At 42.1% G+C, this 13,828-nt stretch overlaps 1 protein-coding gene across 7 annotated transcripts in view; it reads left to right on the top strand.

Moving 5' to 3' along the window:
• Nucleotides 1-476: 476 nt before the first annotated feature.
• Nucleotides 477-13,828, top strand: part of ppip5k1b (diphosphoinositol pentakisphosphate kinase 1b) — a 64,563-nt gene continuing 51,211 nt past the window's right edge. For 4 of the 7 annotated variants that reach the window (XM_063197590.1, XM_063197589.1, XM_063197586.1 and 1 more), the window contains exons 1-9: nt 477-559; nt 4,353-4,939; nt 6,005-6,200; nt 7,668-7,758; nt 8,162-8,247; nt 8,926-9,083; nt 9,535-9,636; nt 10,282-10,443; nt 11,693-11,814. In XM_063197590.1, coding sequence (XP_063053660.1) covers nt 4,754-4,939; nt 6,005-6,200; nt 7,668-7,758; nt 8,162-8,247; nt 8,926-9,083; nt 9,535-9,636; nt 10,282-10,443; nt 11,693-11,814 — 1,103 coding nt within the window. In that variant the 5' untranslated portion in view covers nt 477-559; nt 4,353-4,753. The remainder of the gene's footprint in view (nt 560-4,352; nt 4,940-6,004; nt 6,201-7,667; nt 7,759-8,161; nt 8,248-8,925; nt 9,084-9,534; nt 9,637-10,281; nt 10,444-11,692; nt 11,815-13,828) is intronic. The other 3 variants (XM_063197591.1, XM_063197588.1, XM_063197592.1) reach the window with 1 other exon arrangement.

Here is a 13,828-nt window from a genome sequence, read left to right as displayed (position 1 = left end):
GGTTTTTAATGGAAAACTATAGGCCAAGGTCTTTCGGGCCTCCACCAAGGTCCTCTCCTGTAGTGGTTGTCTACCTCCTATATTTCTATAGCCTTCATTGATCCACTGCAAACGTATATTAGTAAAGAATGTAATTTGTTTCTGCAGTCACTCACTTTGTACACGTTTTCATCTAATGGAAAAGGATGTGAACAGATATCCCTGCGGTTTCAAACAGAGGAAGTTGAGTTCAGCCTTCATAATTCCACACTTCTATCACTTTCCTTCAAAATAATTCAGTGTTCTGGAAGGTTAATAGATTAAGCAGGAAAGCTTCAATTGCACAGCACCTTTGTTATTTGAGATCAAATCTCAAAAGCCACTAAAACATTCGTCGTTACTAACCATCCGGTACTGTAGGCGGCAGACTGCCTTGGTCACCACCAGGCATCACAGTAGTTTAAAAGGAAGAAGAAGTCTGTCAAGTTCTTTCCGAAGGTAAGTTTCTTCAGCACTGTTATCGTTGTCAAGAGAAGACCGATAGGGAAGTCAACTGGCGCTGCCAAAGCTCTCGTGACAAGTGAGTTAAATCAAACAAGTAGCCTTTGCTACATTGTTTCTCTTCTGTTTCATAACTCATTGACTTTGTAACTTCTATAGACAATTAAGTTGCAACACCAAAACTCGAAACCTTGCAACATCTAAACAAAGCATCTTAGCCTATATGCTTATTAAATTGTAACTCTGGTAGCCTGGGCACTACCAGCACACGACAGCCACCTTTCAGTTTGTCAAGACTGAGCAACGAGGATAGTTCGATCAGATTTGGCATAAACCTGCTGGCGTAAGGATGGCACTGGTCAGTTAATTGTTTAACAGTTTAATTGTGCAGCAAAAATACTGAAGTTTGTTTTAACAAAGCGAAAGTAATTTAGTTATTTACTTCCTGTGTGTTCTGTTCCTGTCTTTCATGGGCTATAAAGAAATAGCAATATGTCTGGATTTGTCTGAATTAGTAAAGAGTGGTCTATTTTTAGTAATGCAAGGCATGAGACAAACCCTTAAGGCTGGGTGAGGTACTTCCATGTGACAAAAAGGGAAATGTGAATAACTGTGACCAGTTTTTTTCCAATTTTAAAGAGCGCAGTACGGACCACTGTGACGGTAGGGCATCGGTTATGTCAGATGTTTGGCTCTGTGCGCATGCAGATGCATTCTTAGCGTCCTTCCATGGGTTCAGTTTCCACTAGCTTGGCTGTCTTAAGCTGTGTTTATCTAAGCATCATTTACTTTTAAGGCAGTAAGCGAATGCATGTGACTGACTCTGTGCCCCAGCAGCTGCTACGCAGTGCCCAGAGGAGGCTATAGTGACGATGCTGCAAGGTACAGTAGCCTAAATTATGTCAGTATTGCTGTGTTGTTTGGAACAGGTGCACAGGTAGCAAGTAGGCCTACCGCTAATTGACTTTCTTTGCAGATCAATGACATGTTGTCTATAATTATTAACAGTTTGGTGAATGATTTATCTACCAGGGATTGTTTCACTGGGTACTACTTACGTCATTGTATTGATTGCACCAGTAGGCGTGGTAGTACGGTCTGAATGAAGATAACAGCTTTAATGCCAAACGTCTGTCAGATGGCTGGCGGAGCAGTTGTGTCTTAATTTACAGTTATCATGATTTCGGTGAAGTATGAGTCATATGACTGCCTCTACCACTGCTCTTAACGGGATTTGAATTATCTTCTTGAAGCAACCCCAGCAGGGCGACTGTCTGTAGCCTATTTTAGATTCTCTATGTCCTATGATTTGTTTTTCTTCTACATGTTGTGTAGGCCCTAGTAATAACGTTAAACTGAGAGGGGTGGATAGTTGCAATACCTCATGTATGTTGACATCAATTGCTTTTACAAACTGGCTGACATGTTTATGTTGATATGTGTGTAACATAGTCAGAGGTGGAAGGTACTTGTCACTTGAATCATGGTGCCCATCTTATGAACCTGATGCAATGATATCAGGACTCCAAGATATTGTCGGCGGTGTGAGGTCTTAGGTAGCTAAAGGGCTGTATTTATGAGTTTGTTTATCATGTTTAGGGTAGTGTTCCTTGACCCAGGCGCGGCTGACTCTCTCTTCTATTCCACCTGTCAACACCCTTACCACAGATGACTTATCTGTTGGGGAAATAAAGACCCTCGCGGATGGAGGCCCACCCCCCTTCTCACACAGCTCAGGGTTATTTTTGGTGTGTGTGTGTGTGTGTGTGTGTGTGTGTGTGTGTGTGTGTGTGTGTGTGTGTGTGTGTGTGTGTGTGTGTGTGTGTGTGTGTGTGTGTGTGTGTGTGTGTGTGTGTGTGTGTGTGTGTGTGTGTGTGTGTGTGTGTGTGTGTGTGTGTGTGTGTGTGTGAGATTGTTTGTGTGGGTGGGCTGGCCAAATTATGTCCTTTTGTTTTGTGGTGGCTTGTGGCTGCATTGCTGTGGGTGCCTTGTGGCGCAAGAAGGGGCTTACCAACTTCCACTTTGTATGTGTGTGTGTATGTGTCTCGCACTTGTGTTTTTTTTAGTTGTTGTTCTAAAATTGGCACTAAATAGTTAGTTCCTTAGTTCTGCAGGATTTGCGTCCGATTGCTCGCCGCAGGAATGTGACCATATTGCATGCCAATGTGTGTGGATTCAGTTTGGCCTCTGTAACCTTCTACCAACCTTAAATGCTGCCCACAGCAGTCTGTTTGAATGGGGGCCTGCCTGACATGTGAGCTCAGGTATCGTTTTCCTTGCCAGCGTGGTTTTCCCCTTCACTTAGCAGCTTGTCAAACAGGGGAATGAAGGAACTTGAACAGCCCTGTGATCCAGTTTTGACAGGATTGTTCTCTTTTTGAGACTGCAGGTTTATTTAAAAGACACCAGCACTGGCAGGTTGAAGGGCATGAAAGACGTATTTGTATTGTTGTTTTTTTGTGTCACTTGTTCCATTGTCTTCAAAGAATAGTTCCCATAAAGTGTACAACTGTTCCTTTTGGGCTTTATTGTATTGTGAATAACATGTTTTCAGCCTATGTTCTCCAAGCCCACATTTCTAAGCTTAAGTTTCTAAATTCAGATCTGCCATGACCTCCAATGTCCGTGGTTTGTCTCTTCAGTCTTGATGATGAATCAGAGAGCAGGGATGTTGTACCGAGACCGAGAGAAAGCTGCTACAGTTTTACATAAATTGAAGTCACAGTCAGACTCGCATGTTATTTACTGTACAGTTCGTTGATGTAAAAAAATCCAGCCAGCAGAGCTAGGCATGGAACGTTAATAAGCCTCCCTTCCAACACCTTATGCAGATGGGCTTCTGAGCTAGTGATTGGCCAATATGGATCCAGAAGCTGCAGAAGTTGTTTCCACGTAGCCTGCTATTTTTGAAAATGCATTGGTTTTGGCCTTCCGTCTCTACGTAGCCAGAGTTTTAAAATCCACATATCAAAAATCCGGCTTTGAAAACCACATCCGGCTAAAACGCATGTTACGAGTTTTTATTTTTATCCACCTGGTGTGTTTCCACCTAAACAGGAGAAAAAATACCCACATATAAAAATATCCTGCTACGTGGAAACGGCACCATAGGCTAGTACCACATATTCCTAACGACCTAACTAGTTTAGCCATTCCAATTAGGGTCAGGGATGTCAAACTCAGGCCCGGGGGCCAAATCTAGCCTGTGGAATCATTATATTTGGCCCGTGAGATCATTTTAAATGTGTATTACAGTTGGCCCATATACATTATTAATATATAGTGTAATAAGATTTGAACATGAAATTTGTTGTGTCACAAAAGAATATGAGTGGCCCCAGGCCAGTGAAGCAGCTCATATGCAACAGAATATGTGAAGACACATTGGAACTGTATTGGGAATCTGTTTATGAAATGTAAATATGTATTAAGTGGGTGTAAGTAAGCACAATTTTAGTCTTTAAAAAAAAAGAGAATACTGAGTTTGGCCTGTAAATAAAATCAGCTAATTTGGACTCTGTGGCACTGGATTGTAGCTTCTGGATCCAGACTGCCCATCACTGCTTCTGACTTGTCCAGATATCTAGTTTTCAGCTTCATTGTAGTGCGTCTATGTCCTATACCAGAATTAGCTGTGAGGTTCAGGGTTCGAGACCGGGTTGTATTCACATTAAACTTATGAGATACGCGATCTAGCATAGTAAGATGCATGTTTTCGTCACTTCACGTTACATTAAGAGAAGTGTTACATTAAAGTGTCACACTAAAGATAGGTGTGGTTCATTTTGTGCTAGGTTTCTGTATTGTTAAGCTATGTGCATCCATATACTTTAGTTTTTAATTGGCATCTGTCTGACCCTTGTTTTGCGCAGCATGAAGATGTTCACCCGAAGACTTCATGGATTGGACTGTGATCAGCACCAGTGAAGGAGGATGTTAGGCCATCTGAGAACAAGGCTGACTTTACTCTGACCAAAGGCAGCTCAAACCTTTGTGTTTGAGTTTGGATATCCTGTCATCTTAGATCTTCAAGTCCCTACCTTCTCTCTCTCTCTCTTTCTCTCTCTCTCCCTCTCTCTCTCTCTCTCTCTCTCTCTCTCTCTCTCTCTCTCTCTCTTTCTCTCTCTCTCCCTCTCTCTCTCTCTCTCTCCCCCTCTCCCTCTCATTCTTCGGTGGTGTCTGTGAGTTCTTCCAGTCTGCCACCGTATAAGATGGCTCTTCTAAGGGGACGTGCCTGTAGCTCTGTGATGTCCTGTTGCTGCTGACTGTGGGCATGTCCAAGCTGGAGGGTAGGGGCGTAGAGTCGGGTGGAGGGCCCCGGGGGAGCGCCAGGTTCCTGGTGGGCTCCGAGGACACGGAGGCCCGAGCCCTAGAGGAGGAGGAGGAGGAGGAAGAGGAGGATGGAGGCATGAGGAACAACATGGGGCTCTATGATGAAGACGAGGAGGACGATGAGGTGGTATGGGCATTTCATTTTTGAAATATTTTTTTGGGCCTTTTCTTGCCTTATTATATAGGTCTGTTCGAGAGGAGAAAGCAATGTAATAGGAGATAGAGACTGGGGAGGATTGGGAAACAAAATGACCTTTACTTGGGTGGTTGGAATTGAACCCAAGTGTCCGTCCTACCATTCAGTCCCCTAACCATTTGAATCATCACCAGGGCCTCTATGGGCATTTATGTAAACCACAACTACATAAATAAATAGTGTGAACGTCAGATGAATAATATTTCTGAATAATATTATAATATTTATGTATAATATTTATAGAATTTCCCAGAGCACTTGCCAGATCATTAAGGCATTGCACTATGCTGTCCTCTACACATCTGCGTCTCACTTAGGATAGAAGAGTCTGCTTAGTGTAATGTATTATAATGTAATGTAAACATAATCAGTAGTGTAATGTATTATAATGTAATGTAAAAATAATCAGTAGGTTTAACTCATTCCTTTAAACTAGACTATGCATCTCCTGATAAATGTAACACATTTTAACCCTTTGACGCCTAAGGCACCTGCAAAAAAGGGTGCTGAATGCCTGATCCATTTTTAAGAAAAGCTGCCCTCAGCCTATAAAAACCTAAATATCTCAGCTTCTGAAGCACATAAAAATATGCACTAAGTTGCATTTAAGCGCTAAGACCTTAATCTTCCATTAGATTGTGTCCATTCATCTCAAACAAGGAGAGAATTTTAATGAAGTTGTCTCAAATCTCATGAGCCTGAATGTTGCGTAATGCAGCTCCAGGCGCCAGGGCCAATGTTACGCAACGCAACATCAGGCATCAATGGGTTAATGAAGGTGCAGGATGCACATCAGAAAAAAATAGTGACCCGATGCAATGCTTAAAATAAAGAAAGTACCGCAAACTCACGAGTTGTGGCTTAATGTTTAAATGTTGTGACATTTCGGTCACACATGATGCTACACTTTTTACCTCAACATCAGCATCCAGAGGACTAATTTTCATGGCAATTCATAGTTTTCATGGCTTTTGTTTTCCTTGTCCTGTGGTTCAGTACTCTGAGCGTCTGATCGTGGTTGGGATCTGTGCCATGGTCAAGAAGTCCAAGTCCAAGCCCATGACTCAGATCATGGAGCGGCTGTGCAAGTTTGAGTACATCACCGTGGTCATCTTCCCTGAGGACGTCATCCTCAACGAGCCCGTGGACAAGTGGCCCCTCTGCGACTGCCTCATCTCCTTCCACTCCAAAGGTGACATGCACCTATACGCATACGTGCACACGCATACATGGCCAGCAGGGCTTGACATGAACTTTTTCACTCACCGGCCACTGTGGCTAGTGGTTTTCCCGAGTCATTAGCCATTCAGATATTCCACTAGCCACAGATTTGATATTGTTTTTTTTGTCATGATCGTGTACGTCTAACCTCAGAAGATGAGGTGCTAAGGCAAGATGTGTGTATAGCTTTCTACATGGTATTCTCTCAAGCAAATAGAAACTGAGTGACTGGGCTTTTTCTTGGACTTAAATACAAACAATTGATACACAAGGGGCAAACAACAGAATATAGGCTACTATGATACATATGTCAGTCAAACCAAGTAATAAGCTGCCAGCCAAATTGGCTAGTGACACCGAAAGTATTACTAGCCACAGCCAAGTTTTACCAGCATTTGGCCGGTTGGCCAGGTGCCAATGTCAGGTCTGATGGCTAGTCCTGGGTAAGTGGTTAGGGCAGGGGTCCCCAACCTTTCTGGGTCTGAAGGCTACCAAGGGCTACTGAGGGCTACCCAATGGCTACTGAGGGCTACTTTTGTTCAAAATCATCTACTGATGTCTTGGCATCATTCTCAAATCACACTATTATTGAATGATTTGCTTATAGGTTATGAAGAATAAATAATCCCATAATTAAATCAAGAAAAGCATTAACTGTGACTAAAATCTGGTAGTCGTCATTGTTTATTAACATCCTTGGTGGGCACCTCAGAAGCTCTTGGAGGGCTACCTGGCGCCCGCGGGCACAACGTTGGTGACACCTGGGTTAGGGTGTCAGACTTTTTTGACTCCTGACCCGCCAGGTTGGTGGGGGGAGTAATTAACCAGTGCTCTCCTCCAGCCTACTCTATGACTGAGGAACCCTGAGCATGATACCGTCCCACTGCACTGCTCTTTGGGGCGCCATTGGGGGCTGCCCCCTTGCACGGATGAGGCATAAATGCAATTTCGTTGTGTGCAGTGTGCACTTGTGTGCTGTGCAGTGCTGTTTCACAATGACAATGGGCGTGGGAGTTTCCCAGTTGGGCTTTCACTTTCACTTTCACTTGCACTTTGCTTTCACTTCACATACACACACATTGTGCATACATGCACATAGGGACAAACACACATCTACAAACACACACACACACACACACACACATCTACAAACACACACACACAGTCACCATGTACTGTATACACACACACACACACACACGCACACACACACACACACACACACACACACACACACACACACACACACACACACACACACACACACGCACACACAAAGCTATTGCAGTTACCTAAAGTGCCCCAATTTACAAGTACAATCCTCAATGTCAGTTAACCATAGGCCTATAAAGACGGAAAACAAAGACACACACCTTGTAAAAACACCATTATTCCACATCAAAGATGTCTTAAACATTGACTGTGTTTGTTACTTTAGGATTCCCACTGGACAAAGCTGTGAGTTATGCCAAACTGAGAAACCCACTTCTCATCAACGATCTCAACATGCAGTACTTCATACAAGACAGGTATGGCTGACATGACCCAAAATGATTTATATTCTAATATGTTAACACCCTTACCATCAGTCTATTACCCTATAATTCAATGTGACCATGATCCTTACACACAGAGAGAATGTGTCCACTTTTGATTCAATAGGATTCATATTATATGCATAATATAAGTATTAATCCTATAACCTGATTATTCTCCTGATATAGGCAAAGAAATGTGTCCTTTTTTGATCAAATAGTATTATTACATTATTATTAAATTGTATAGATGTATTATACTCAATTAGGACCAAATATAATCGTCACAATCATTCAATAACATGTAATATAATGAATAGCATGTACTCATGATCCATATATTCAGAGGAGCAGAGCTTCCCATTTTGACATCTTATGCTGTTTTGCTGTTGAGCAGGCGTGAGGTGTACCGTATCCTGCTGGAGGAGGGCATTGACCTGCCGCGCTATGTGGTGTTGAACAGGGACCCTGACAGACCAGAAGGTAATCATCTACAACAGTGTTTCCCAACCAGGGGTACGTGTACCACTAGGGGTACGCGAGCACACTGCAGGGGGTACTTGGAAAGATGTTATTATTATAACAAATGTATGGAGCAGTCACATCAGGACAGAGAAAGCGATATAAAACATGAATTAGGGGGTACTCATGACACAACTAAGAGGTTTAGGGGGTCCGCGAGACAAAAAAGTTTGGGAACCGCTGATCTACAACCCCAGAGAGGTCCCTCTCCTTCTACTGGGCTTTAATAGCACTATTACAGCAGGAAACACTGCACTGAACCGTTCTAGATCAACAAAGGTTGTAGTTGTGGTGTGCGCCAGGGGTTAACTCCAGTGCAGCCACAAGGGACCTTTGTTGTCAGTTGTTATTGGAAGAGAACGGGCAGGAAAAACAAGTTGATAGAAACGTTTTTCTTTTTTTTACTTGTGCAGCCGATGCCATGTGTGTTCAATGACAGTAATGCAAGCCAAGTCAACAATTGCTCATTCTACCCAGCCAAAACATTTGGCACCACCTGGCGCTGGATTCACAAAAGTTTTCTTAAGATAAATCTTAAAAGTTAAGAGAAAAGTACCAGTTAAGAACTATTTTGTTCTTAAGATTCTTTGTGAATCTGGCCCCTGATGCGTTTTTCTTTTCCCTCCATGCTGCATTAAGCAGAATGTAACCTGGTGGAGGGGGAGGACCAGGTGGAGGTGAATGGGGAGGTCTTCCCCAAGCCCTTTGTGGAGAAGCCGGTCTGTGCTGAGGACCACAACGTTTACATCTACTATCCAACCTCAGCTGGAGGAGGCAGCCAGCGCCTCTTCAGAAAGGTGACACAAGTTCACATTTGAATAAAAAGAAATGACATTGCACAGACAAAAGTTTGCAGATGTTTGGTTTTCAGGCTAAATACTATGCTATCTTAATAGTAAGTTAAATAATGGGTTTGGTTATACCTTTTAATCCTGCACCTTGACCCAGATCAGCGGTGATCTTTGACTTTCAACCAAGATCCCTTTGTAAACGGATGGAATTTCTTATTTTTGTAGATTTGCAAAGAATATACAAGTTTTTGTGCAGATTTAATAACAATTGGGATAACGACCAACTATCAACATATGAATGACCATGAGAAAAGCAGGAACTAGCATGTGCTGAAAGCATTGTTGAATAATTGTGTGTGTCTGTGTCTGTGACTGTGTCTGTGACTGTGACTGTGTCTGTGTCTGTGTCTGTGTCTGTGTCTGTGTCTGTGTGTGTGTGCACATGTTTTGTCTGCAGATCGGGAGCCGCAGTAGTGTGTACTCCCCTGAGAGCAGCGTGAGGAAGACGGGCTCGTATATTTACGAGGAGTTCATGCCCACCGATGGCACTGACGTAAAGGTGGCCACACTTCCTGTTTTGAATCGGCTCCTTGTCCTTCCTTAATGACATCACAGTTGTAAACAAAAACGGCAGAAAACCCTCACAAACACACCATCACACACACAATGATATCCGCTGTAGGCACCATAGCATGCGCTGACATTTATAGATAGATTGGATTACATACTTCACTTCCACGAGTTTCCATTACAAATATGTTGACCTGGAACAGCTTAAAATTATTTTTTAATTATAAGCTTAAAATTATTTTTTTCTCTAGGTGTGAAGCGCCAGGAGTCTTAAAGGAATTATACAGTGCTCACTGCAGCTAGTTTTATAAACTTCATTTTTTTTTGCCAATTATGACTATAAAACTACTATACTATAAAACTATAAAACATAACAATCTTCATGGATATGAGGAACCATTGTAATACTCTAGGTCGTTTCTGTTGTTGTCAAGCAGGCATGCATAGTAAGATTGTATTTTTCGTAATTCTCTCCACTTGATGTGAGTTAATGCTCATTAATCTGCGTGCGTGCCTGCGTGCCTGCGTGCCTGCGTGCCTGCGTGCCTGCGTGCCTGCGTGCCTGCGTGCCTGCGTGCCTGCGTGCCTGCGTGCCTGCGTGCGCGTGTCTTTGCGTGTGCGTGTGTGTGCTCAGGTCTACACAGTGGGTCCAGATTACGCCCACGCTGAGGCTCGTAAGTCCCCTGCGTTGGACGGGAAGGTGGAGAGGGACAGTGAGGGGAAGGAGATCCGCTACCCTGTCATGCTCACTGCCATGGAGAAGCTGGTGGCTCGCAAAGTCTGTCTTGCCTTCAAAGTAAGCCTTGCCAATGTTGCCTTCAGCATCAAAGCCTTAAAGGGACACTGTGTGAGATTTTTAGTTGTTTATTTCCAGAATGCATGCTACCCATTCACTAATGTTACCTTTTTCATGAATACTTACCACCACCATCAAATTCTAAGTATTCATTATGACTGGAAAAATTGCACTTTTCGTACATGAAAAGGGGGACCTTCTCCATGGTCCGCCATTTTGAATTTCCAGAAATAGCCATTTTTAGCTGCAAAAATGACTGTACTTGGGCCATACTAGAAAATATTAGTTTATTACTTAGTGAACTATCCTAAAAAGGTCAAATTTGGCAATAGGCGACACAGTTTCAATGAGCAGCATAGTTGCAGTACCTTTTTTGATTTCCTGCACAGTGTACCTTTAAGGCCACCATACATCGGCTCCGACAAAATGCATTGCGCTTCCAACATTCAATGTCATTGTTTTAAATACAACATTGCACATTGGCACCAATGTCCACTGATGTTGGTTGTTGACGATTGAGCTCCATTTTTTTGCTTGTTTGATGTACAAAGTGTGTGCGGTAGCCGAAATTGTCTGAATCAACATGGCTCTGCACTGCTGTTGGAAGCAATGTGCGGAGGCCTTTCCACTACACCTTACAATTAAAATAAAGCCACAGTGGGTAGTTAGTCCTGCTTTCAAAACAAAATAACCCTCAGTAGTGTGCCTTCAGAATAAACCTTCCTTCAACATAAAAGCCCCTCCAGTCAGGCTCGCCTTCAAAGTAATACACTTACCAGTAAATCTACCGTACCCTTCAGAATAAAAGCATTACTAGTTAACATTGCCTTCAAAACAATGCCTCTCCAGTCAGCCTTGTCTTCAAAGGAAGCCTTTCCAGACTCCCTTGCACTCAGAATAGAGCCCCCATCCATCAGCTTTGCCATCAAAGTAAGCCTCATGACATCAGCTCACCCTGAAGACAGCTGCTTGCTGTGCTTTTGGCCTTCTTATTAGTTACAGAGGCATGGCAGAACGAGACTGGAAGTGACAAAAATAGGAAATTTTGTTATTCATTCTGTACTGCCAAATATCATCCTTGAGGTGTTAATGTTGTTTAACGTTGCTTTCTTTTTTTGTTTATTTGTTGGGGTTTAGGTAATTGATCACTTTTAATTAACCCTATCGTGTTAAAAAGTGTTGTTAAATAAATAAAGTCCACTTGACCTGGATTGACCCTAACCCATTGTTTGCCGTCTGTCCGTGGCAGCAAACGGTGTGCGGTTTCGACCTCCTCAGAGCCAACGGACACTCCTTTGTCTGCGACGTCAACGGCTTCAGCTTTGTGAAAAACTCCATGAAGTATTATGACGACTGTGCCAAAGTTCTTGGGTAGGTGAACCTATATTATGGAGCATGCATTGTCTGTGTGTGTCTGTGTCTGTGTCTGTGTCTGTGTCTGTGTCTGTGTCTGTGTCTGTGTCTGTGTCTGTGTCTGTATGTAATCTAGTAATCAGTAGAAAGTGCCCACGGCTGCTTATCCCTACACCATTAGCTAACAGCATACAGTTACATCATTCATAATTGGATGGGGCATTAGTTTAATTATCTGACCTTCAGCCGACATGTGGACTTCAAAGTGTCCCCAGCCCCAGAACATACAGTACAAGTCTCAGTAACAGTTTAGGATAAGGTTCACGTGTCGCTCACTAATACATGCTTTACTGTCTGTGTTGAGCAAAATCAATCATGTACCCGCAAATTTCTTGTTATTTTCCAATAAGGCCTTTATTATTGATGTAATCGTTATAAAGGCCAAATAGGAGCTACTTGCTTAAGCTGTGTCATACTATTTGCATACAGACAGTGATTAGGCATGTATTTGTGGCTAGTATGTGAACTCTTTTCTTAAGTGTTACTCAGGTCTCTTGTCAAAGTTACTTGAAATAACTTGAAGGAAATTTTTTATTTATTTTTTTTGGCCTTAAAGGAGCACTCCTGCCAATTTCTATGTGCTGTTGTATTGCTCACGCTACCCTTGACTTGTCAGTAGCCGGTGACGCCGCCGTTTTTGGCTCAGCCCTTTCCGAGATATGAGCTATTCTAATGGGGGCAACTTTTGTATACATTTTTAAAAAAAATTAACATAGGCCTACTCCAAATATTTTCCCAAAAGGTACCGCTGTTTGCTAGCTGTCTGCTGATGTTGCACAACCTTTTGTATGTTTTTGGGAATAAATAAAAAATGTTTTTTAATGAAATGTAAACAAAAGTTGCCCCCATTAGAATAGCTCATATCTCGGAAAGGGCTGAGCCAAAAACTGCGGCGTCACCGGCTACTGCTGACAAGTCAAGGGTAGCGTGAACAATACAACAGCACATTGAAATTGTCAGGAGTGCTCCTTTAATTCTGATGTAAACTGCAGTATACTTCTCACCTATGGTACTTCTGTGTGATATGGAGCCCTCCAGGAGAAATTAGGTTGTGCGATATCCACAGAATGCCATATAACGAGAGTCGCCAGGGTATTGATTTGCAGGTTCATTGAGATACAGTAGTGCTGATTCCGTTGCAGTCTCATTTCAAAGTTTTGAATATCCGGGCTTCCAAACCAATTATGATAATGTAAACTGAGATGCACAAGTGACGTCATGACTCGTAGGCCTATGGCATTTTGTGGATATCGCACAACCTAATTTCTCCCCTAGGGCTCCAAATCACATGGAGGTAGCATGGGTGAGTAGTAAACTGCAGTTTACATCAGAGTTAAATTAGATTAGATTTAATTGCAAAATAACAGTGTTTTCCTTCAAAACTGCATAGGGCAAAGCGATGAAATAAAGATGCAAATAAAAGAGGTGAAGTGCTTCTTGTGACATCACACAACCTCCTTCCTTTTTAAGTAACACGTTTGCTGCAAAGAGTGTTTTGTTACAAACCGAGAAACAGGAACAGAAGGTTTACCGTTGATTTGCAGCTTGTCAAGAGCAAAATAGAAAGAGGAAATGAAACTAGACAGTGATAAATGGTAACTAATGGTTCTTAGAGAGACTTGAGCATCTATGGGCTGATTCAGCATTAGTGCTATTTAGTAGAAGTGGTCAATTTGGTGGTATTGATGTGTGTTTTTCAATCTTCATTTATATTTGTATTGAAATATTAATATTCTTCATTATTTATGTATTTGTATTCTTTTAATGTGGCAACGTCTATATATATATATATATATATATATATATATATATATATATATATATATATATATACAGTTGAGGACGATATTATTAGCCCCCCTCCTGAAATTAGACATATCTCTTCATTGATAATTGAGAATGATCATTATTAATAAATGTATGTTATTCTGGAAACGAATACACCATGGAGATAGTATCCAATAAGTTAAAT

Source organism: Engraulis encrasicolus, chromosome 4 (genome assembly GCF_034702125.1).
Source record: "Engraulis encrasicolus isolate BLACKSEA-1 chromosome 4, IST_EnEncr_1.0, whole genome shotgun sequence".
NCBI lineage: Eukaryota > Metazoa > Chordata > Actinopteri > Clupeiformes > Engraulidae > Engraulis > Engraulis encrasicolus.
Note: the sequence above shows the minus strand (reverse complement) of the source record. Positions and strands in the feature narration are given on the sequence as shown.